The sequence below is a fragment of the Narcine bancroftii genome, chromosome 3 (genome assembly GCF_036971445.1).
Source record: "Narcine bancroftii isolate sNarBan1 chromosome 3, sNarBan1.hap1, whole genome shotgun sequence".
NCBI lineage: Eukaryota > Metazoa > Chordata > Chondrichthyes > Torpediniformes > Narcinidae > Narcine > Narcine bancroftii.
The window spans coordinates 18,015,311-18,041,294 of record NC_091471.1 but is presented as its reverse complement, the minus strand read 5'-3'; the positions used below and the strand labels follow the sequence as shown (position 1 = coordinate 18,041,294).

General features: G+C 46.4%; 1 protein-coding gene across 1 annotated transcript; it reads left to right on the top strand.

Annotated features, from left to right (window-relative positions):
• The first annotated feature begins 16,434 nt into the window (after window positions 1–16,434).
• On the top strand, window positions 16,435–25,561 carry foxi2 (forkhead box I2). Its single transcript, XM_069922737.1, has 2 exons — window positions 16,435–17,017; window positions 24,999–25,561. The coding sequence occupies exons 1-2, from the start codon at window positions 16,435–16,437 to the stop codon at window positions 25,559–25,561; spliced, it is 1,146 nt and encodes a 381-aa protein (XP_069778838.1).
• Window positions 25,562–25,984: the final 423 nt, after the last annotated feature.

The following is a 25,984-nucleotide window of genomic DNA, read 5'->3' as shown; positions in this document are numbered from 1 at the left end:
AATAGTGTGGATCTCCCAGTGGCCACTGTTACAAGCCCAGAGGACCCCAGCACACAGCAGAAATGATATTCACCAAGACAAGAGGATACTTAAACAAAAGTTGCTTTTAATTATCTTTAGACATGAAAACAGGATCAAACTTTATCTTATTATTATTAACTTACTTAACCTAACATAACCCCCTTCTAATTCTAAGCGCAAGTGCATGAAATGTGTATGTAAGTTCAGAAAAGTTCTTTAATTCACAGTCCAATCTCACTTATCACTCCTCCAAGTTGACTGGTTCCCGACAATTCTTATACTGTGCACAGAATTTAACATTTATGAATTTCACCAGGCTTTGGTGCTTGAAAGGTAAATGGTGACCGCTCAGGAAGGTTCTTGTCGGTTTTCAGAGAGAGATTTGTTGCTCATGGGACACCCACAACTGATTCCTTTTAATCAGTCACTTCAGTGTCTTGCAGAAGAAACTTGCCCATCAGGATTTTCCAGATGATAACCTCTTTTTGTTTCCCTTAAAAATTATACAGCCAGCCATCTCCACAAGGGCTTTGACCAGACTGAACTAAGAACTCACAACCCATCTTCATAATGGGGTATTTCCACAAGCTTGCCAGCTTGTCCTATTCCAGTCCCACTGATGCTGCTGATCCATAGAACAGTAGAACTGAAAAATTTCTCTCTCTGAGAAAAAAAAAGACCACATGACCCTCTTTGCACTCAAACAGCCTGCGGCACTGGACCTAACCTTTTGTCTTGTTGAATATCTATTGCTGCTGGGATTTGATGTCCTCTGGGCTCGTAACAGATTGAAAACCATGCCTGCATACTGTTGGAAAAAAGGGAGGGGAACCTCAAGTTTAACCTCCTCAACTGCCACAGAAATAGGTTTATCCTCATAACTTCCATTTTTACTTGGAAGATATGATGAACCCATGGGGTCACCACTTGGAGAGTCTGTAATTTATACAATGTATACACAATTAAAAGAACACACTCACACATTAATATGGTGTTAACCATCTTTGTTCTTCACCAGAAACACACCTCTTCTTCTTCCTATAAAACCCCTCTCACCAAAGACCCCCCCCTTTGCCCTTTTCATTGGCTCTCTGCCACATAGGTGACCACGATGCTCCAAATCTCCTCTTCCTGCGACTCTGCACATGCGCGTGGTCCACCACGCTGTTTGCACTCCCCCATTCTGACCCGCGCATGCGCGTCACTTTTCTTGCACATCACCCAGGTACTTCACCAGTGGTGACCGCGACAGCAGTTTATACGCTTCCCCCACCCCATGACCTGCATGAGTTTCCTCGAGGTGCTCCAGTTTCCTTCCACCCTTCGAAGCCTACAGGGTTGGGAGGTTAATTGGGCAGCATGGATTTCATGAGCTGAAAGGGCCTTCTCCCTTCCTGTATGGATCAATTTAAATTTAAAAAAATAAAAATGAACTGGCCTATAGTACCCTGCAATCTATCAATCTCCTTATGAAAAGAGGTGTCATCTTGGCTGTTTTCCAATCTTAAACCCATTATATCTGCAGCTACTTTCTTTAAAACCATTGGAGGCGGGTCATCAGGTTCTAGAGATTTGTTCACCTTCAGCCCTGTCACAATGCACAATTATAAAAGTTGCTTCGTATTATTTGAAATTAACCCATCTGATAACTTAGGAACATTTGCAGTGTCTTCCATGATGAAGACTGATGCAAAAAAAAATGATTGAACATATGCGCCGTTTCTTTGTTTCCTGTTATTAACGAAGTGGAACATAAAAGTCTGCAGATGCTGTGATTGCAGTCGAAACACAGAAAAACTGGAGGAACTCAACTGGTCTCACAGCATCCATAATGGGTAAAGCTACGCTACCGAAGTTTTGGGGCTGAGGTGTGAGGGAAAAAAGTCAGGCGTCTGAATTAAAAGCTGAGGAAAGAAAAGGGGAAGGATAGTGTGGAGAGTTATCAAACGGAAGCAAACACACAAAACATAAAGTCTGTTCTACAGGCTTTATTCAACTTAAACCTTCACAGAGCTAGCTGTGATAATGCTGGTGCAAGCTCTGAGAATGGCTTCAAAAGGGCCGGATCCAGCTTATATCCCGGAGGGTGATTGACAGCTGACTGGGTAGAACATGTCCATTCAGGTCGGCTAATTGACAGCCGGTCAGGTGTTGCCCTGTCCTCCAGTGTTCTTCTGCAGGTACAGAGGTCGTCCCATGCAGTACCACCACAGATAGAAGTGGGAGGAGTACCATTCCACAGACACAAGGAGTTAACTGGATATGCGTAGAGGAGAGGTGAGAATTGGTTTCGGCTCTGTGAGAGGGAAAAGAAGAGAGAGAGAGAGAGAGAGAGAGAGAGAGAGGAAAGGAGAAGGGGAAGAAAATGTTGGAGGAAGAGTGTTGAAGGGGGGGTGGGGGGTTCAACCGAAACCAGAGAAATCAATATTAATGCCATCCAATTTGGGGGGGGCGGGGGTGCCCAGACAGAAGACACCCAGTCCGGCATGGTGGTTAGCACCACACTGTGACAGTCCCAGCAACCTGTGTTCAAATCTGGCGCTGTCTGTAAAGCGTTTGTTTGTTCCCCTTGTGTAGGTTTCCGCCAGGTGCTCCGGTTTCCTCCCTCCCTTCAAAAGGCAGGCGGGTTGTAGGTCAACTGGCCAACACAGGCTCATGAGCCAAAAGGACCTGTTACCATGCTGATGAGGTGGTCTTCTTCACCAACCTTGTATTCTACAGGCCCCTCACTTACCTTCGTCTCCATCTGCTTATTTTTATAGCCATAGAAATTCTTGCTGCTTGTTTTGACCTTACTTCACAGACCGGTGGTGGGGGTGGGGTGGGGGGGGCGGGTGTGGAGTTGGAGGTGGGAGGGTGGTCACTCTGTCTTCTGATGCCTTGATCCAGTCCTCCACTTTCCTAGAGTCTGCAACCCCCATGGCGGCTGCTGATCAGAGGGGCAGCCATCTTGGGCCCAGACCCCGCCGGTCATGGGATTTTAAATAAAACTACTGTTGGCTCCTTTAACAGATCATTCAAAGCTTGTATGGAGCTGACGGCAGTCAAACTGGGCAGTTGGACCCCATGGGAGCACTGTGTCTCTGTTCCCTGCTCGCTGTGAGTCCACACCAGTGGCAGTGCTGCCATCATGGCAGCTGTGGCAGTGCCGCCATTTTTGTTTTGGATAAGGGTGTGGGGAAAGAGAGAGACTGGAGAAGGAGGTTAATCAATAATGATCTCCCCCTCCCTCACGTCTGTCAACCTGCTCCTCATTCTCGCTCCAGACTTCCATGATCCCTCATCCCTGGTACCATTCCCACCTTCGCTCATATCTGCTCTTTGTTGAGTGCATATAACATTTTCGTACACGCTCAATAGTAATTACTGAAGCCGCGTTCAGAGCCTTTCAGTCAGTACAGACCACATCAAAACAGCTCCTCCTAGTTGTGATATCCTGGGAAGGAATGAGGAAAGAGACACTTTGATGACTTTCGGTTCAACAAAAGAGAACATTATTTGTGGGTAGGAAAGGAAGTCTGGTGCTTGCAATTCAATCCCAGGTTTCGGATAAAGTTGATAAACCACAGAACCTTCGGCAATTTCAGTTTACTGTTACCTCAATCGTTGAGAATGACCGCTGTCTATTGTCGAATTGCTACTAAAATTATAATTAACAATCAACTGATACGTGTTTTCAAGCAGGAATTTAAAATTTAAATTGAACATTTTTTAATTTAGACATACAGCATGGCAGCAGGCCATTTCGGCCCACGTGTCAGTGCCGCCCAATTTGCTGCCAAACGCCCCCGGTAGGTTTTGAACGATGGGAGGAAACTGAAGTCCCTGGGGAAAACCCATGCAGCCACGGGGAGAAAGTACAAACTCCTTACAGACAGCATGGGATTCGAACCTCGGTCCCAATCGTTGGCGCTGTAACCATTATGCCAACCGCACGGGCAGTTATCAAAATTCTATCTTGCAAAGTAGGCTCAAAAACCCAGAGGAAATTAAAAATCAAAATGCAAAAGAAACAAAAAGATAGGAGTTAGAGTGGGCCAATCAAGACTCAATCACGTTATGGTCCTGAACAAGCTACATATTTGCAGGTGGATATAATGTTTCATTTTACTATATATTTGCTGAGGACTTTCAAACGATCCTCAATTTCAACGTAATGAATTTTTAAGAGAGTCGCTTGTTCAATAACAATTGTTCTATTTGTTTGAACACGAGGCAGAGTAAACTTTTGCTTCTTTTCTAAAATTATTGAAGTAGAAGTTAATTTGATTTAAGCCATCTTCAGGATATTAATTGTGGAGAGAAGGAAAATTATAACCAAGATATTCTCGTCCAGTTGCAACACTGGCATTTACGGAAATGTTGAAAAATCGCCCAGTTATGTCCTGTTCAGAAAAAGCAGGAAAATTCCAGTTCGCCTAATTACTGAGGCGAGGTGTTGTCAACATTAGATTCAGATTTAGAATTAGGTTTATTGCCAGAGTGCATACATGCCATCGCATTGGTGTCCCCATACCAGACTGTAACGCAGCTGGTCAGCATAATTTCCTTCACAAATTTGCCAGGGTTTCCGATGTCACACTAAATGTCTGTAAACTCCCAAGGAATTAGAGGCACTGATGTGCTTAGTTCCAGGAAAGATCCTCCAAGACAAGAACTGTGTCTGCATGGGTTTTCCTCCAGGGCTCAGGTTTCCTCCCACCATTTAAAACGTACTGGGGATTGTAGGTTAATTGGGTGTAAACTGGACGGCACAGGCTCATGGGCAGAAATGGCCTGTTACCAGGCTGTATGTCTAAATTTTTAAAATAAATTTGCTCACCTTCTCCACCTCTGATCCCCCAATGATCACTGGATCGTACCCCTCTGGTTTTCCCTTCCTGGAGTCAACAATCAGCACCTTGGATTTGCTGACATTTAGTGTGAGGTTGTTGTTGGTGCACCATTCCCCCAAGTTTTCAATCTGACTCATTGCCCCTTTTTATAAAACCCACTATTGTGGCATTGTCGGCAGATTTGTAGATGGTGTTGTTGTCGTACCGAGCCACACAGTCATAGGTGTAACGAGCAGGGGGCTAAGAACACAGCCCTGTGGTGCTCCGGAACTGATGAAGATTGTGGAGGAGATGCTCTTACCAATCCTCATTGATTCTCACATTAGAATCATATCCTTCTATGCCTGTTTAAGTGCTTAATGCTTCCTCAACTGTGCTGTCTACTTACACCTCAATAATAACTCACTCATGATGCCCAGCTTGGGTCCACATCATGATGCCCAGCTTGGCTCCAGATCATGATGCCCAGCTTGGCTCCAGATCATGATGCCCAATTTGGCTCCAGATCGTGATGCCCAGTTTGGCTCCAGATTGTGATGCCCAGCTTGGCTACAGATCGCGATGCCCAGCTTGGATTCAGATCGTGATGCCCAGCTTGGCTCCAGATCTCAAGCCTGAAGTGAAAACAAGGAATAAAACAGTAAGTTCTAAAGGTGGAGGTGAGAGCAAACATGGCTTTGATGCTTTCTTATAACTGAACTTCTTTTATTCCTTATTTTAAATTAACTTGTTAAATATGGTTGTCATAGATCAGATAATTAAGTTATAACAGAATTTATCCTATGTTTAAATCAAGGGATTGTCTAATGTTGTTTTATTTCTTTTCTATTCAGAATTATTTTTGAGATATTATTAAATAAACACTTATGGATAGGATTTCAATTTACATTTATATTAATTTGTGAATCTATATATGATACCGCCTGTTATTTGCTTAATTAGAGGACTTTGTACATAGGATTTATATGCTGAACTCAATAAACATATTTTAAAAAGAAAACCAAAGTTCATGGAATCAAAAAGGAAAACACTCCAATGTTTGTAGCCATGACTTGCAAAGCGGAAGATTGCTGGAAGTCTATAAATCCAGCACCAGGATATCACTGCAGGAATTTCTCAGTGTCATGTCCTCCACCAAACTAACTTCAGTTGCTTCATCAATGCTCTTCCTTCCAGCAGTGAAGTGAGTAGGAAGGGTGATGAGGTCCTGCAATGAAAGTTCATGGACATGACCTCCAGGGTTGTGCTCTCAAGGATTGCTAACTGTGCAATGCAGGGTCGGCGCCAGAACAAATGGGGGCATTAGCGTGTTAGAGGGGGGCTCATTCAGCAGGGGAGGGGGATGCTAGCTGTCGACTGGGGTGGGGGAGGTGCTACTGGATGCTGGAACCTACCTGTCATTAACACCATCTGCCTCTTAGAGGTAGGAGAGGAGAGTGCTCCTTTTATTGCGTCAAGCATCACTAGACACTACTGATGCTTGATGCCCACTAGTGATACAGCCAGGGGTGGGTGGAGAGTGGCTAGCATGCGTCAGGCTAGACACTAGTGACGTGGGAGGGGGTGGGGTGTGTCTGCTGGCCACTGATGGCTATGACATTTGGGGGGGGCACAGCACCTCATTTAGGGGGGTCAATACCCTTGGATGTCTCCCCCTTGGTGCCGACCCTGGTGCCACGTGCTAGTGAGGTTAGAAATAGGAGCATAATCCATCTTGACATGTGGCTAAAGAGATGGTGCCACAGAGAAGGATTCAGATTTCCGGATCATTGGGCTCTCTTCCAGGGAAGGTGGGACCTGTACCAGCATGACAGTTTGCATCTGCACTGGATGGCAACTAGTATCCTTGCTGGAAGGTTTACTAGTGCTGGTCTGGGGGATTTCAATTCGATTTCCAGGGGGATAGAAATCAGAGTACCAGATATTAAAGTGGAAGAAAAATAGATGTTAAAACTGCACATAAAGAGAGAAGTCAAAGGGTTGTGCATGAAGAAGTAACGCCCTCGGGTGCAATTTTTTTAAATGCAAGGAGCATTGTACGGAAGATGGACAAGCTTAACGTGTGGATTGGCACGTGAAATGATGGCACTGTGGCCATTAGTGAAACTTGGTTGAAGGAGAGACAGGACTCTCAGCTCAATGTTCCGGGCTTCTGTTTCAGAGGTGATAGAGTGGAGGAGATGAAAAGGGAGAAGTGACATTGCTCGTCAGGGAAAATATCACAGATATGTTCAGACAGGACAAATTTGAGGGATCATCAAGTGAGGCTATATGGGTGGAGGTGAGGAGCGGGAAAGGTACGACAACATTAATGAGATTGTATTACAGACCACCCAAACGTCAGTGCAAATTGGAGGAGCAAATCTGCAGACAGCTGCAGGAAACATAAAGTTGTTCAAGATTTTAATCTGTTCACATATTGACTGTAATCTTACTGTAAAAGGGCTGAATGGTTCATATTATCAGGAAAGTTTTCTAACTCAATATATCAAGGTACCAACTAAAGAGAGTGCAATACTGGATCTCCTATTAGGGAACGAGACAGCACAGGTGACAGAAGTATGTGCAAGGGAACACTTTGGGTCCAGCGACTGTAATACAATTAGGTTCAAGATAATTATGGGGAAGGAAAGGTCTGGGCCTTGGGTTGAGATTCTAAATTGGAGAAAGGTCAATTCTGAGGAAATAAGAAAGTGTCGATTGGGGTAATTGTTTTCTGGCACGGATGTGTTCGATATGAGTAAGGTCTTTAAAGGTGAAATTTTGAGAGTACAGAGTTTGCCTGTTCCTGTAAGAATTAAATACAAGGTTAACAGGCATAGGGAACCTTGGTTTTGAGGGATATTGGGGATCTGGTTCAGAGGACGAGAGAGGTGTACAGCAGGTATAGGCAAAAAGGAGCCAATGAGGTACCTGAGGTGTATAAAAAATGCAGGGGAAAAAACTGAAGAGGGGATTTGGGAAGGCTAAAAGCAGACATGAGGTTGTTTTGACTGGTAAGTTGTAGGAAATTCCTAAGGGCGTCTCCAGGTATATTAAGATCAAAAGGACAGCAAAGGACATAGTTTTCCTCTTGAAGATCAAAGTGTTAGCTATGTATGGAGCCAGAAGAGATGGAGGAGATCTTAAGTGGGTTCATTGTTGTATATTTACTCAGAAAACTGGCACAGAGTCCAGGGAAGTGAGGCATGGAACCAATATTGATTAAAAAAGGAGGAGGTGCTTGCAGACTTAATGCGAATAAAGATGGACAAATACCCATGGGCAGACAATGTATTCCCTGGAACCTTGAGGGAGGCTCGTGCAGAAATTGCAGGGGCCCTCTGGCAGATATATTTAAAACATACTTAGCCACAGGTGCGGTGTTGGAGGATTGGAGGTTGGCTCATATTATTCCATTCTTTATAAAGGCTCCAAAAATAGCACAAGAAGTTATAGGACAGTGAGCCTCACATCAGTAGGGCAGCACAGTTGGTGTAGCAGTTAGCACAACTCCTTCACAATGCCAGTGATCAGCATTGGGGTTTGAATCCTGTGCTGTCTGGACATTCTCCCCGTATCTGCTTGGGTTTTCCCTGGGGTGGGGGGGGGCTCCAGTTTCCTCCCAACATTCGAAATGTACTGAGGGTGTAGGTTAATTGGGTGTAAATTAGGTGGCACGACTTCATGGTCCGAAATGGCCTGTTACCATGGTGTATATCTACATTTGGGGCCCACCAACCAATTTTCCCTTGCAACCGCTGCAACCGTGTCTGCCTGTCCTGCATCGGACTTGTCAACCACAAACGAGCCTGCAGCTGACGTGGACATTACCCATAAATCTTTGTCCGTGAAGCCAAGCCAAAGATATCTACATTTAAAATTTAATTTAAATAGTTGTTAAGTTATTGGAAGGAGTCTTGTGAGATCAGATATACAAGTATTTGGACAGTCAGGTACAGATTAGATATAGTCAACATCGTTTTCTGCATGGTAAGTCATGTTTATCAAATCTTGTAGAAATATTCGAGAAGGTTACGAAGAACATTGATGAAGGAAATCCATAGACTTTAGTAAGGCTTTTGACAAAGTTCCACGTGGGAGGTTAGTCAGGAGGGTTCAGTCTCTCAGAGGTCATGGTGAGGTAGTGAAATGGATTTGACATTGACTATACGGAGAGAACTTTTAACACATTGACCTTCATAAATCAAGGTACCAAGTCCAGAGTTGGAATGTACATGTACAATGTGAGGTGAATTTGGAATATTGTGTGCAGCTTTGGTCACCAAACTATAGGAAAAGTATATTTACTAGGATGTTGCTGGGACTTGAGGAACTGAGTTACAGGGAAAGGTTAAACAGGTTAGGACATTATTCCCTGGAGTATAGAAGAATGAGGGGAGATTTGATAGAGGTATTTAAAATTATGAAGGGGGTAGACAGAGTCAATGTAGATCGGCTTTTACCACTGATAGTAGGTGTGGTACAAACCAGAGGGCATGGGTTAAGAATGAAAGGGGAATAGGTTAGGGGGATTATGAGGGGGAACTTCTTCACATGGTGGGAGTAGAGAATAAGTTACCAGTTGATGTGGTTATTGTGTGCTTAATTTTAAGATTTAAGAAAAATTTTGGACAGGTATGGAGGGATTGGGTCCAGGTTAAGGTCAGTGGGACTAGGCTGAATGAAGTTCAGCACAGACAAGAAGGGCTAAATGGTCTGTTTTCTGGGCTGTTATGTTCTATGGATCTATTGTTAATTAGTGGGACGTTTGCAAATGATTGTACATCATTCATTTCCATTCACAGCTCAAATGGAGTAATTCCTGCCCCAGACATGAACTGAAAGCACTAAAAAAGCCAGGCAATGACCATCCACAAGTAAGAATCTTGCCAACGCCCAGACAATCAGAACCTTGATCCTAGGGTATACATGTCAAATTCTGAGGTTTACGGTAGACAAACGTTAAAGAATTTCATGTATGTTACATTCTAAATGTAGTATTACAAGACAATAATGGAACCTTTACATTTTTTTTACATGCATGCATGGTAAGGAGAGGAAAGTTTAAAAGAGATATGTAAGGCAATTTTCTTTGCACAGGGAGTGGTGAATCTCAAGAATGGGCTGCTAAGGGTAGTGTTCAAAATGGATACAATTGTGGGTTTCAAGGGTCTTCTAGATAAACATGTGCATGCAGGTATTGACGTGCAAGCAGCAGAAATGTTGTTTAATTGGGCATCACGCATAATGTAAACATGCTGTGCTGTACTATGTACTATTAACATTCAATGGTCTTTCCCTTTCTGAGTTCCCCACTATTGACATCTTGACCATTGACCAGGAATTCAACAGGACACACCACCTATGTACTGTGGCAACAAGAACAGGTCAGAGATTGGGTATCTTGCAGTGAATAACTCACCTCTTAACACCCAAAATAATTTCTACCATCTACAAGGGACAAGGCAGGGGCATATGGGATATTATCTATTTGCCTAGATGAATGCAGTTGAAATTTCAGTTAGGAAGCTCAATGCAATCCAAGAGCAAGCAGCCTGCTTGCTCGGCACCCTATCAAACACATTATTCTCGTCAACACATGCACACAGTGTTGGTAGTGTGTCCCTGCTGCCGAAAATGCACCACTGTTAACTCATCTCCCAAGCCTCTACCACTAAGATGGAGAAGGGTTGCAAGACTATAGAAACCTCCAAGTGATGCACCATTCTGGCTCTTCTTAGTTCTGTCCATGGTCCATGCACTGCCAGACTGAGACCTCCTGCAAATTGGAGGAAGGAAACCTCATCTTCCATCTGGGTACCTTCCAACCAGATGCCAATAGCATCGACTTCTCCGATTCCTGTTAAACCCCCTTCCCCTTCTTCTTCCCCTTTTGCCTTTCCCCCAGCTCACTCTCTCTTTCTCTCTTCCCTTTTCCCTCTGTCTCCTTTCACAGAGCCAAAATCAATTCTCACCTTTCCTCTTATCTAATGAACACCTTTTATCTCCTCCCCCTCCCATTCTTCAGCCTTTTTTCTGATGCCTTCCTGTTCTTTGCTTATACCTTGAAATGTTGGGAATATATATTTACCTCCTATGGATGCTGGGAGACTGGCTGAGTTTGTCTCACATTTCTATGCATTTACTACAATCACAGCATCTGCAGACTCTCGTGTTTCACTGGATGTGTCCTGAAAATCACGTCCAATAGTCAAGTTAATTTTGTTGTCATCTGACTGCAGAAGTACAACCCAACTAAACAGTGTTGTCCAGTCTTCAATGCACAACACATCATTATACAACCAGACATAACACACATACAGACAAATATATATGCAGGACTAGTATGGCATCTATTTAAATGAATATTGTTTAATGACTCTGGGAGTCTCAGATGGTTAGTGTGGCCAGTTCCTTTGGTCATTCAGCATTCTCACTGCCCGTGGGAAGAAGTTGCTCCTCAGCCTGGTGGTGCTGGTTCTGATCCTCCTGGATCTCTTTCCCAATGGGATCAGCTGAAAGATGGAGTGGAAGGGGTCCTCAATAATGTGGCGTGCCCTCTTCAGACAATGATCCCAGTTGATCACGCAAATGGGTTGGAGGGGGACTTCAGTGATCCTCTCTGCCACTCTTGCAGTCCTGTGGAGGAGCCTCCGATCCATTTCTCTCCAGCAACTGATCCACAGTGTGATGCAGCTGGTCAGGACACTCTTAAAAGAGCTCCTAGACACGACTGACAGTCAAACATGGAAACCCTCGTCAATTCCAATCGGACACCCTTAAAAGTCATTGCTTATTCGACGCAGGTTGCAAATTATCCCGGCACCAAAGCGTGGTCCGGTCTTCACTCAAGGAGAAATTGCACCATTCCTCTGCGGTTTGGGATGACTTGGGTCTGTAGAACTGACATGTCGTGGTGCTCGGTTGATCGCCAGACTCCTCAACGATCGAGAACCTCTGGGTGACGGGGGGGGGGGGTTGGAATCAGGGTCTATTTTTTCGTTGCTCTTGCAAAACCCTGCACACAGCGTCTTTCAGCTGCTCCGGTCAGGAAAGAGATGCAGGATGCATCAGACTGAGGTACAGCTTCTTCCCACTGGCAGTAGGATGGCTGAACAACCAAAGGAACTCTCATATTCACGAAACAATCTGGATACTTGACCTGCACATGCATGTGCTGGTTGTGTGTCTGCACTGGGGTCTGGAGAACGCTGTTCCGTTGGATCTTACCTGTGCCGATTAACTTGACTTGAAAAGGAGAACAAAATGTCCAAATGAGTTGTCATGCAGAATATGACTTAACATTTAATATTGTGACGCCGCGATAGATTTAGACCTTACTTTGGAAGGGCACATGTGACTTGCATGGGACAACTTGATCATATCAAGGGGACAGGCGGGAAAGGAGCCCAAAGCAGGTTTCGCCTTGTTTAGTTTCACATCTCAAACGTCCCTCTGCAATTTTCCTGATTAATTCACGGGATGAGAAATTTTACGCAATATGGGTCAGATGAGGCCATTTCCAGGGCTGTCAGATGATTGATCTTGCTCTACCCTGATACCAATGTTAAACCCAGTTCTCTTTCTTAATGTATAGGATGTTATTGATCTGCTTTCGTTCCCATCCGAGTGAATCGAAAGCAGGATGTTGCAAGTCTCGGGCGTGACGATCCCGGCCGATGGGTCCTGCAGAGGAACCCCATATCCTCCTTTTAGCAGTAAATCTCGCGCCTCCGAAGAGGGGTCCCGATCTCTGCAGAACGCCTGTTGCAGACCACCAACTCGTGCAAGCGAACGCACGTTGTTATCAAATCGAACGTCTTCCCCTTATTAAAGTTCTGCTGAGGTTAAAGTTGAAATTATTATTGGAAACAATAAATGTCGGTTTATAATCTGAGCCAAGCCCTTCCCAACCGCGATCGTTTCTGGTTTTCAAACAAAATGATGGAAAAGCCTATCTACGGTTTATTGGTAATGTCAGTCTCAAACCGTTGAACTGCATCGGTGGATGTGAGACGGGAGGGAGAGAGAGGGGGGGGGGGTGTTGGTGGGAAGTGATGGTAGCGGGAGGAGGAAGGAAAGGGGGGAGGGGGGGGAGAGAGAGAGAGAGAGATTTTTTCAGCTGACTGATTCCCTGGGATCTTTTAAGTTTTTATATATTTCCAGGCAATAATCAATTCTTCAAACAATTCATTCATTTCAGCCACTTTCGAAACCCTGTAAAGAATTGAAACATTATCTTGCCTTGTGTATTTTTTTTCAGAACGCCGAGCTGGCGGTGAATTCGTTTGACTAATCCTTTTTTTTAAATCCCCTCTTGCCCTAACTGTAACTGAATACTCATTTCTCTATCTGTCGTTTATATTTATCATCTCTTTCTATTCCGGGGCCATTCAGTGCAGTTGATGTACCTTTCATGACTGCGTGGCTGCAGCAAGCAAGAATTTCGGTGCAGGTGTACTTCTGTGTATGACAATAAACGATCGTCATCATTTATTTCCTCTTTAGTAGTCTAGGTCCTCCAATTAGTTCCAATTTGCATTGAAAGTGGAGGACAAGATTTGGAGCGCGCTGCCCCCAGCAGGGAAACCAACCAACGTCCCAGTGACGACCACGCACGAACCCGTTCAATACAAGTCTCGATGCATTCGTTTCAAGGCTGGTTGAAAACATTCTTCCGCATTGCACCCCTCGTTCGTCACCAAAGAACACTACAGCACAAGGAACAGACCTTTCGGTCCAACTAGTCTGCAGTCCCACCGACCTGCGCGCAGTCCATAGCCCTCCGTTTCTATCCCATCCATGGACCTGCCCATATTCTTCTTAAATCTTAAAATCGAGCCTGCATTCACCACTTTTCAGCTGGCAGCTCGTTCTACACTCTCTGCGTGAAGAAGACCCCCCCCCCTCGAATGTCCCCCTTAATCTGTGTTCTACCCTCAGTGGAACCCTGTGTATAATTTCAAATGCCTCATCAACTCTCCATTTTTGCACAAATATTCTTAAACACTCGGTCGAATATTTAAATCCACTTTCCCCATATTGCTGGATATTAATTGAATAACGCCGCCGCCAGGTTGGAATGATTCGCGTTGCAAGCAAATCCTTGGATGTTAATAGATCAGACGATGTCTTCTTTTCTTTTCTTCTTTGGCTTGGCTTCGCGGACGAAGATTTATGGAGGGGGTAAATGTCCACACCAGCTGCAGGCTCGTTTGTGGCTGACCAGTCCGATGCGGGACAGGCAGACACGATTGCAGCGGTTGCAGGGGAAAATTGGTGGGTTGGGGTTGGGTGTTGGGTTTTTCCTCCTTTGCCTTTTGTCAGTGAGGTGGGCTCTGCGGGGACGATGTGAGCTGTTGCAAACCCACGCCAATTACCAGTAGATTTTTAAAATTCGTATCACTAATTCTGCATGGTCTTTAACCCTCATCGAAATACTCGTGATGGGCGTCTATATTTTAATTCAACTTGGGAGATGAATATCCCAGTAAACACATCCCCGCGTAAAAGCGTTGATCCGTGGAAATCGTTGGATATCATAATTAGAGAAACTCGCTACAATTCAGATGGCTTCTGGATCGAGTTTTCATTCTGCTCCTTCAAAAGCCACGCCTTTCATCAAATTATTGGCCACTTGCTTTAGGTCACTCGGTGTCAAATTCGATTTTGTCGATCAGTTATGTAGAGACATCGAGATCAAATCAAATCGGGAATGAAGACGCCGTTTCGAGCCGCTGGCTAGTTCAGTAATGTTGCTGGTCCAAGCTGAAAAGGCGACTTCCATTGTATTTCATGAATAAACTCTCCAACTGAATTAGCAAAACAAATTCTCGCCCAGTTGTAAGTAATAGCCAAGGAGATGATTGTGGAGGTCAGAACTCAGCTTAGTCGCCATGGAGGGCTCAGCAATGGAGAGAAGAACTTCACATTCCTGGGTGTCAGCATCTACTGGGGCCTCCACCACGAAGCAGGCTTGAGGAGATTCCCTATCTCACCTAAGACTCTCGAAAACGTCTACAGGAGAGCATTCTGACTGGTGACATCACGGTCTGGTACAGAAGCGCCAACACTCAGGACAAGAATTTTAAAAAAACTCTAGAGGGTTGTTAACTCAGCCTGCAGCATCATATGTACCAAACCACTTCATCTTATGTAGGTGGTGTCTTAAGAAATCTGCCTCTGTCCTCTAACACCCAAGCCATGCCCTCTTCACTGTGCTTACCACGGGGGGAGGGGAAGGTACAGGAGCCTAAAGACAAGCACTCATTCCTGAATGAGCCAAAGACTCTGCCTGACTTTGACCTTTCCTCCACTATTTTTATTTAGTGTCCTAAGGTGAATGTTTGCAAATCAAAAAATGTTGTATCTTGTTCGCGTCGATAATTTCTGTTTCTCAATCTGATTCTGTGAGTTTGTCATGTACAGACGCACCAAAATTCTTACTTGCAGTCAAACGTAAGATACACCAGCGACGATAGTATGCTTGAAATGACCACAATATTCCAAGGTTTTTGTTTAAATGAAGTCTTATGAGGACGGAGAGAGTTGCAGTTAGTGCAAGAAAAGATATTGAGTACAGGTGACGAGCAATTTGAATTTGACTCAGCGGGTCAATGGTCACAAGACAGTAAAAGTTGGAAGAACTCAGCCTGTCTTGCTGCGTCCGTCGGAGGAATAAGAGGGACACGAGGCTCGATAAGAGGTTCCGACGCGAAAGGTTGGCTGATGTTTCTGTGCATGGGTGCTGTCTAATCCGCTGGGTTCCTCGCTGTTGACTGAAGAGATGGTCCTTTTCCACAAATGCCTTTGGAGTGGGTGGGGAATTCTCTAAATCCCGCTGACAAATCTGAGAAATGTAGTGGGAGGGAGTGCAATTGCCAAACATTACGGTTTGGTTGTGGGAAGTTATTTACATAGCGCCGATTAAGTTTATTCACCGAGTCCCCACGTGTTCTGCAAAGTCAGGACTTCTCCAAAAGTCTGCCAACGTCTCCGAGTCTATACAGTGAAGATGCCACAGGTTTATTGTCGTGAACAAAGTTTTGCAGCAGAAGGATTGTGCAGAACAGGTTGTATAAATTGCAATTCCCTAAATACAAGTTTTTAAAAAATAAATAACTCGTGATTTTAAACGAAACATATCCCTAGGACCATTGTCCTTTCAGAAACTTTCCGGCTGAATATTGAAGAAGTTGATCACCAAGGATTGAACAGATTTCGGGCCAAACTGGGGAACTGGATGTGATCTCCATTCATTGGAAAGTCCGCTCCGTTGCGGGGCTGAGAGACGCTGAGGGGAGTGAAGGGGCCGCCTTTGCTCAGGCGCCTGATTGGCGAGCTCGCACCATTGTTCCTCGGCCGACCCACCCTCCCTTTCAGCCGCTAACTTCTCAACAGGCTGAGCAAGACGGAGAGTGAGAGGGGTGGGGTATGGGCTCCCCTTGGGCCCCGGGCGTTGTGATCTGGAGATAAGGTGTATAAATAAAGCATCCCTTGGCAGTTCATCGCACCTGCCGCCGCAGGAAGCTGAGAAAAGGGATCTTCTCGCCCCCCCTACCCCACCCACCCCTCCCCCAGGTTTCGCCGGGGGAGCATGAGCTCTGTCGGTCTGCCTGAGCGCCAACAGTCGAGTTCAACCCATCGCCCAGCCAAAAGTGGCCAGCACGTCTCGGAGATGGCCGTCTACTGCGACAACTACAACGTGTGCCATCCGCAGAACCTGCACAGGGCGCAGAGACCACCCGGCTACGCTCTGGGGGACTACCACGGACCCAGCAACCCGTACCTCTGGCTCAACGGGGCCGCCGCCAACACCTCGTCGCCTTACCTGCACGGCAGTGGCCCCGGCTCCTTCGGGACGCCTTCTTATGGGTCCCAGAAGCAGTTCTTGCCCGCTTCCCCGAGCTTCGCAGGCTCCGACCTGGGCTGGCTCTCCCTCAACAGCCAGGAGGAGCTCCTCAAACTGGTCAGACCCCCTTACTCTTACTCCGCGCTCATCGCCATGGCGATCCAAAATGCCCCGGAGCGCAAGCTCACCCTCAGTCAGATCTACCAGTACGTGGCCGAGAACTTTCCGTTCTACCAGAAGAGCAAAGCCGGTTGGCAGAACTCCATCCGGCACAACCTGTCCCTGAACGACTGCTTCAAGAAAGTGCCCAGAGACGAGGACGACCCAGGTAAGTGGCTGCAGGTCTGGAGCAACGCGCAAGTCGGCTGGAAGAACTCGTGCTGCTCGACCCTGTTCCATTCAGCGAGAGGGTTGCCCAGGGAATGACCGCTCGGCCCAACCCGTTAGTGCCACCATTTGTAAAAATTACTTGGAAGCACCGGAAACAGGTCCTTTTAGACTGAGCTGAACTAATTTAGCAGAAGTTCAGTGGTTTTGAACCTCCCCCCCCCCACTCACATACTACTTTAAGTAATCCCTATGCCATAGGTGCTCTGTGGTTAGGAATTTAAATGAAAAATCAGAACCACGTCGAGTCGTGTTGCCCTGGTCCCTTCATCACCCTCCCATCCATGTACCTGTCCGATTTTTTTTCTCTTGTGCCTTCATCATTTCAAATGGCAGCTCCGTTTACGCTCTGAGTGAACAAGTTCCCCCTGAACCACCCCTTGGGTTGCAGCTCACTTACTCTCAATAGGGGGGGGGGGGGGGAGCCCACTTGCAATGACTGATTCTTTTTACAAAAACAACCGCTGGAAGCACACAATATCAACAACTTTTCTGTGAAAAGTTGGATGGTTGATGGTTTTTTTAATTTTTAAGAACTCAATATTAACGTTCGGCCTCATCTGTGAAAATATAGATGGTTAATGCTTCTGCTGGAAGATTCTGACAAAGGGTCTTGTTCTTGGAAAGTTATGTTTCTCTTCCCCCACATGCTGTCGGACCTGCTTGAGTGCAGTATTTTCAGTTTTCACGCCAGCGATCATTCTCCACTGTAAAACACGGAAGTCTGCAGGCACCGTGGGTGAAGTAAAAACAACGCAGCAGAAAGAATAAACCTAATTCTGATACTGTCATGGGTTATTGCACGCCTACTTTCTACTCGTGTACGCATGTTGGAGTTGACTTGCTATGGGCGTTCTTACCATACCCAGTTAAAGGAGATATGATATGTTTATTGTCAAGTACACAAGTAGAATGTAAAGGTTAGAGGTTCCATTATTGACACGTAACACTACATTTAGAATGCAACATACGTGAAATTCTTTAACCTTTGTCTACCGTGAGGCAGACAGAGAGTCGCCACTTTGTCCAGTGCCCCTCACAACACCTGGTGTTCCTGGGCGGTCTCTCCCCCCCCCCCCCCCCCCTCCCAAGTACTGACCAGTCCCTGAGCCTGTTTAACTTCAGAGGTCAGACAATCTCAGGCGTGATACGCTTATAGTCTTATTTTGTTGAGCTGCACATGAAAACAGAAAAGAATAAATGCAGAAATATATAACAAATCAATGCTGGAGAAACTCAGCAGGTCAAACCGCTTATTATGTAGCGAGCATAAAGATACATAACCCACGATTCGGGCGCGAATCCAGCACCTTGATGAAGGGCTCAAGATCGAAACGGTAGTTGGATATCTTTGGTGCATAACATAATTCTCCACTGAGAGCTCCCCCCCCCCCCCCCCCCTTTCTTTGTTCGGATCTGTCAGTGTTGATCTCCACCCTTTTTTTGTGAAATCCAGTTTACCGTCAACTGCAGGGGTGGGGTGGCAGCCGCCACCATTTTTTGTTCTTCTGAGTGTTTCCCCCCACCCCCCATCGCATTTCTCTTTTGCTAAGTCTCATCGTCCTGGATGGCAATATTCTCTCCGCAACCCATCGATTAAAACGGACCAGGGTCTCTTTTATGCGAACTCTCAACCATCTCAAGAGAAGATCCTTCCCCCTCCCTCCACTGTAAAGCTGGCTACTTCTCTACTGCGCTTTCAGTCCCGATGAGGAGTCCCCCTGAGCATCGACTGTCCAGGATACGGGTTACTCCTCCAGCAGGTTGTTTTGGCCCTGATTCCAGCAATGGCACTCTTGTGGAACACAGAACACCGCGCAGGGACAGGCCCTTCGGTCACGTATCACGTATGCCGCGATTAAGCTAAAAGATCAGCAACTTGCTCATTATCCACTCCTCCACTTTGATGGAGAACAGCTATTCTCTGGGTGTGCTTTCACCCTACTTAAAGTGTTCCCCCCCCCCCCCCCCCCACCTGTGAAGCAGTCAGTTTGATTTCTTCTGTACTTCTGTCGACTCAGTTACTTTGAGGTGAAAAGAAATGTGCTATGGCTCCCAGGGGTGGGGTGGCGCAAGGTCCCCGTTGAGAATTCCACCTGTATCGCTGGCAGTCCGTTCCAGGCACCTACCTCTCACTCTCTGTAAAAGAATTGTCCCAATTCTGGCTCTCCCTTAGAGATAGCAGTCGAGAACAAAAGAAATCGAAGCAAGAAGGCCGTTCAGCCCTTCCTGGCTGCTGTGCCATTTTCCCGGACGAATTCCTTTAATATACCAACATCAGCCGATCTCTTGTCTTAAATATATCCACCGACAGGGTCACCGGTCCGCAGCCCACCTCATGATCCAGAAGATCTCAATTCTGGATGGCCAATTCTTTACTTGACACGGTGAGATGGCACAGGGAAAGGTGAGCCGGCAAGGACGCAAACAGACAGCGTCCATTGGAGATACAGCTCTATGACCAAGGTTTAGGTAACATGTCATTACCTGACTGAGTTTCTCCAGATAATCACAGGGTCTGCAGCCTTTCGTGTCAGAGCGCGGTGCCTTTTAATGAAATCTCCGCTGAGCTTTCCAGAGAGCAGTGTGTGTGTGTGTGTGTGTGTGAGAGGGAAAGGTCTCTAAGACCCGTTGACTTCATCACGGTTTTGTCTTAAACTCCAAACCCGCCCTCAATCGCCGCAATATTAGTTAATGATATATTGGTATCGAGTCGCAGACCCACAATTAAACACTCTCTGCCTTCCCAATCCCAACGCTGGCGCCAAACATTGAATGGGGTGAGAAACGGAGCAAGGCTCGAGTCCCCGCGGACCATCGATTTCTCTCCGTGGAGGCTGCCCGACTTCCTGAGCCACTCCAACAACTTTCTGTGTGTTCCATACGCTTTTAGCCAGCTGCGTCCTTCTGTCTCACGGTTTTGTGAGCGACTGAGACAAAGCTGGTCTTATCCCACCCGCCCACTCCGATTAATACTCTCAATAACTTGGTCTCCCACCCCCCGCCACCCCACTTCACTTCAAATTGAATAGGAGCAAGGTGTGCCTGGCTCCCCCCCCCCCCCCCCCCCCACCCCACTTCGCTTCAAATTGAATAGGAGCAAGGTGTCCCTGGGACGGGGTGGGGGTCACGATAACTGCGGCAGGAAATTCGTCCCTATCATCTCCCCAGTCTGGATAAAGGGGACAAGGTAAACTCAACATAGGCCCTTTCAGGTGGCCTGAACACCCCAGTGTTAAGTCACATAATCTCCCCCCTTGTGGCTTGATAGATTTAATACACATTTGATTTCAGCTGGCCCAACTCCTTGGGCTCAAATGGATGGAAGGGGTCAGGGAGGTCGACCTTTATGGCCAGGTCATGGGGGAAGGGTTACATAGGGTCAGGTCATCAGTGGGCGGGCCAGCCACTTATACACAGAGCAGCAGCAGTATATACCCCCTCTTGAAAAAAAATAAAATCCAGTCCTAAAGGCTCAGCCGGTCAGGTGGCTTCCTCTGCCCCTGTGACATGTGCAGCTCCGCTGGGGGGTGGGGAGGTACTGATTGGCTCCATTGCTGGTTGGGTGTCTTGAGGTGAGGGGATGAGACTGTCGCTGTAGGGGGTGGGGTCTGGCTGTCTCTGGGGGCGGTTGTGGTGGTCTGCTTGGCAGAACGAGGGTCCCAGCCCAGAGATGTCGCTAGCCTGTATCAAGTCCCTGTAGGGGCCAATGTCTGTGAATGTGGTGGTCGGGGATGGGGTAGGTGGGTGTCTCCGGCACGTGCCAGGTCCCGGATGAGGACTGTGTCCTCGTGGCCATTAGGGTACTGGATGTAAGCATGCAGGAGCTGCACCTCTTCCACCAATAGGTCAGTAATGGCTCCTCCCATGCTTCCTCAGCAGGATGGGTCCCGGAGGTGAGAGCAAGGGCGGCAGATTGGTTCTGGTCACCAACCTCCTGGGGAAGGAAAAAATGTGTTCACGAGGAGTCTGTAAGCTGCCTGGGGGAAGGGTGATGACCCTGTCAGATGGTGACCCAACTCCCCACTGCCTGATAGCCCCTCTCCACTACCTGACAGCCACCTCCCGCCCCACTGCCTGACCGCCTCCCACCATCCCGCTACCTGAAAGACCCCACCCCACTGGGGAGGGGAGGTTGGTGGGCACCATCAGGCCAGGGGTGGCCAGAAGGGAATGTTGGGGCAGACAGCTGGGGACATCGGGGCAGGGATGGCCAGTTGGGAACATCAGGGTAGAGATGGCTGGCAGGGCATGTCAGGGCAGGAGCGGCCGGTGCGGGCAGTCATACCTCAACTGGGCACTCCTGTGCCAGGTCTACTCTCTGTGGCTCAAAATGTGGCAGAGCAAAGGGCGGTCTTCCCTACCCATAATCCCTCACGCAGCTGGAACTGTTGTGGGAAACACAGAGTACACCCACTTGCATGGGGGAATATGGGTAGGGAAGACAGTCATTGCTCTGCCGCATCTTTATGACGGGTGGCGCTGCTGCACCAGTCACCCACCTCCATCAGATCCAGAGGCACCTTTGGATATGAATAGGCCCTTCAGGTGGACCAGGCAATGCTGCAGCAGCCCTTTTAGGTGAGTCCACAAGTTAAGATCCGCTCCTGCCACTGCCCTCAAGGCAGAGGGTCCACCTGATAGGGCCTAATGCTACATTGCCAACGACCCAGGTTCAAATCTGGCACTGTCTACCTTCTCCCCGTGCCTGCAACAGTTCCCTCCGGGTGTTCCAGTTTCTTCCTGTTCTTCAAACCTACAGGGGTTGGTGATAGATCAGTTGGTGTATTTGGGTGGCACAGGCTCGTGGGACGGAAGAGCTTGATGGCATGCTCTTAAAAAAAGGTTTTAGCCCAGAAACATTGACCATTCTTTTCCTCCCACTGCTGCTGCTTGACCTATTGAGTTCGTCCAGTAGATGGTGTTTTGCATCTGTGTCTCCAGTCATGTACAACCAACTGTCGGAACAATGATCCCAAGTCGATGTAACTGCTTCCAAAATGAACGCAAGCCAAAGTTGTATGAATAGGCGAGGAATGAGGATGCGACATCCCAGCTAGCTGCCTGGAGTTGTGAATGGGCCCCTCCCTCCTGTGGCAGACTCCGCTGCAACCCTGTCCTCTTTTCCAGTGCTCACTACCCTGTTCCGCATCCGTGGAAAGGGATTCAGAATGCAGCCCTCCCTCAGCCAGTGGCCGACACTTTAACTTCACTGCCTCTGATCGGAATTGAGTTGTTGGCTGGAGGAGGGGGTAAAGATGAGACTGCAGATGCATCAATCCTCTGGAGGAGCTCAGGAGGTCCAGAGTCTACCTACAGCCGAGCCACCTGCTGAGTTTCTCCAGCAGATTGTGTTTTTACTCCACATTCCAGCATCTGCAGCCTCGATTGATCTTTTTAAAACCATTTATTGTCAATTAAATAAGAAATGTGTGCAGAAAGAGGACAACATTTTTTATTCAAATAAACATTGGCGATTATGATAAACAACTTTAAGATGAAGACAAAGATACTTTCAGATTTGCTATATCATGCAGGAAGTTGGAGAAACGTTAAAATAACTTCTTGAATTTAGCAGGTTTAATCACATCCATGACGCTGACACGTTTTGTTAGTTCAACTGATCCAAAAATGATTTGCCACTGATTTTCGTTTGCACTGAGCATCTGATGCCTCTCATGTCAGTGTTCAACAGTAGTCGGCCAGTTTCCCTGATACCGCTCGCCATGGTCGCAATGTCCTGGTGGAACCTTTCACCATGTGTAACAATATTAATATTTGGGGTATAAGATTTAGAGTAGGTCACATACATTCACACATTTTAAAACAGATCTTATTTGAAAGACTGAAGAAATACTGAAGATCTCTGGAGAATGTAAGCACCTTTCATAAGTAGGTGTTAATTGAACTGACAGCATAAAATGCTTGACCATTGTCTTGCTGGAGTCATGCTGTCTATCAGTACCCTTTCTGCAGAGTGCACAGAAAGGTCAATCTTGGGTTGTTTACCTAAGATAACAACAGAAGGGAGCAGAAGGAAGAACTCCCGTTGTTTGCTGGAGAAGGTGGGGGTTTTGCAAGTCAAATAAGTCACAAGCTTTTCATTGGAGTGGCAGTTGGAAAAATGAGAGAGTTGAGTTAACACCTCAGTTAGTCAGTCGGTCAGTCAGCGTGTGGGAGACTGACAACTAACTGAAAAGTGCAATCCAGGAAAAACTGTTTGGAACTGATGAAAGCAAGTTCTAGAGCAGTAAATGGCTGGAAGTGCTATCTGTCTGATGTTTCTCTTGAAATAGAGGAAGGAATGGAACTCTGTGGTAGCTGGAAGAAAGAGGTTACCATCTGGAAGACCTTGATGGGGCAAGTTTCATCAGTGAGACACTGAGGTGACTAGTGGTGGTACCTCAGTTGTAGAAATCTTGGAGCAGCAAATATTTCTCTGCAAACCCTACCTTCCTGAGTGGTAAACATTTACCCTTCAAGCACCAAGCCTGGTGAACGTTATACATGTTAAATTCTGTGCACAGTATGGTGATTGCCTGCATCCGGAGAACTTGGAAGAAGTGAGATTGAACTGTGAATTGAAGAACTTTTCTTAAATACACACACACATTACATATATGTGCACTTAGCATTAGAAGGGGGTAATTTGGGTTAGTATAGAGTACGGTATAAATATAGTTAAGTTAAAGTTTGATTCTATTTTCATGTTTGAAGTTGATTAAAAATAACTTTTGATTTGAAAGCCACTTGTCATGGTGAATGTCTATTGCTGCTGGGTCTTGGGGTCATTTAGGTTCGTAACGCATGTTTGTTACTGACTGCATCAAGATGGGCAGGGAAGAATCCCAAGTGCGAGTGCAGATAATTAATTTTCAATGACATGTTGCACTTAATGGTTTTGTATGCCTGAAGTAGACTTAAAATTACTGGGAAGTGCAGACCACACCGGGCGACACCATCAGTCATTTGACTGTCTAAAATTTTTTTTTCCATGTTTCAGCAGAAATTTATTATTTTTATAAAAATAATCCCTGTAGTTAGTTATAACAACAAAAAAAATTCATTTTTTTTATACCTACAAGGCTAAAATTGTATGCTAATTTAGTTTTTGAACATTCTAATGTACTACAGTGAGGCCCCCCCCCCAACTCAGTGCCACTGCCACCATCCTCCGTGCCCCCACTCAGTGCTGTCATCGACCCCCCCCCAACCCCCTCCTTGGGTGCTGCTGCTGCCCCAGACATACGAGAAACATATACCTGTTTCTTCTATGCTCAGTCCTTGGTGGGGGGAGGGGGGTGACACCGTGAGTTACCGCACCAGTGGACACCAACCCAAGTGATGCCACAGCTTAAAATATGACAGGAAATCACAAAAATAGGTTATATCTAAAAAACGGTACTTTTTTAATTTTGTGATCAGCAGACTAAAATCCATAAAATACAGCCAAGAGTGTTGAGGAAGCAAAATCTTCATTGTCCAGTGAAGACTTGCTTGCTGCACGTTCTTGGGTACATGACACACTAATAACAATTTGAGTGATTTGGAGACTCATGAGACTGCAGGGACTGGAATTTGGAGCAAAAACTTGGAGGGTTTCTAGCCCGACACATTGACCATTCATTTCCTCCCGTAGACCCTTCTCCATCCTCTGACCAGATTCTGTGTGGTTCCAGATTCCAGCATCTGCATTTTTTTTTATTTGTCTTCTTTTGGAGGAACTCAGCAGGGTCAAGCAGCATCTGAGGAGGGAAGGAGTAAATTCAGTCCTGATGTAGGGCCTGGATGTCAAGCTTGAGCATCTCCTTCTCTTCCAAATTTCCTGCTAGACCTCGAGCTAGGTCTTCCAGTTGCTCCACCTTTGTTTTTTTCCTTGATGTTATTAGACTATTAAACTGGGATCAATTTACTCTCAACAGGGAAGGGAAACTATTGGACTTTGGATCCCAACTGTGAGAAAATGTTCGACAATGGCAACTTCCGCAGGAGGAGAAAACGGAGAATCGATCCTAATTCAACGATCAGTAGTTCGTTTGCTGGTAAGAGCCAAGATGCTGCTGCAGTGCCAGGCATGAAAATCCCAGACAGTTCGTCTCTGCTGCTTGAAACCACCTCCCTGGACCTGGATCACTCCCGCGGCTCCACCGATGAGCCGAAACCTTCCACGCCTTCGTCCAGCCCTTGTCTGAGTGGTTTCTTCAACAGCATGGCATCAATCGGCACTGGAGCACAAGCTAGACCCATGTCAATGGGACTTGCTGGTGACTTGACCCAGAGAAACATGGCTTCACTCAGTTCCTACACGTCCAACAGCACTCTGTCCTCACAGGAAGCAGCCGACGGGACGGAAACCTGTCACTCAAACCGCACGGGTTATTATAGCTCCTTTACTGGGGGACAGGGAAATCAATTCAACAGCCATTTCTACAACAATTTCAGCGTTGACAGTCTGATCTACTCAAGGGAAGGCACTGAAACCTAAATCCAACAAGACTGAACCTAACTCCCTGCTCTACTGCCCTTTCACTAGTTTCACATGCCTTCAATAACATTCACTTCATCTCTCCTCACCCCTCCACTCCATTCTCTCCATCTGTATCCTCACCTTCACTCCATTATCTTCAGTCTCTACTCTGGATTCTCACCATTCTCTCCCCATCTCCACTCTTCCTTTATCCTCATCCTCTTTATATTCTCTACCTCTATTTCCACTCTCTCTATTTCTTCAGTCTCCATGAAAGGCCCCAACCGGAAACCCTGACTGACATTTCTCTCCATGGATGCTGCCTGACTGAGTCCCACCCCCATCTTCTTATTTTTTTCCTCATAGATTCCACCACCTGCAGTTATTTTGCTTCTCTCTCTTGCCACTCCCACTCCATTCTCTCCCACCATCTCTCTGCCC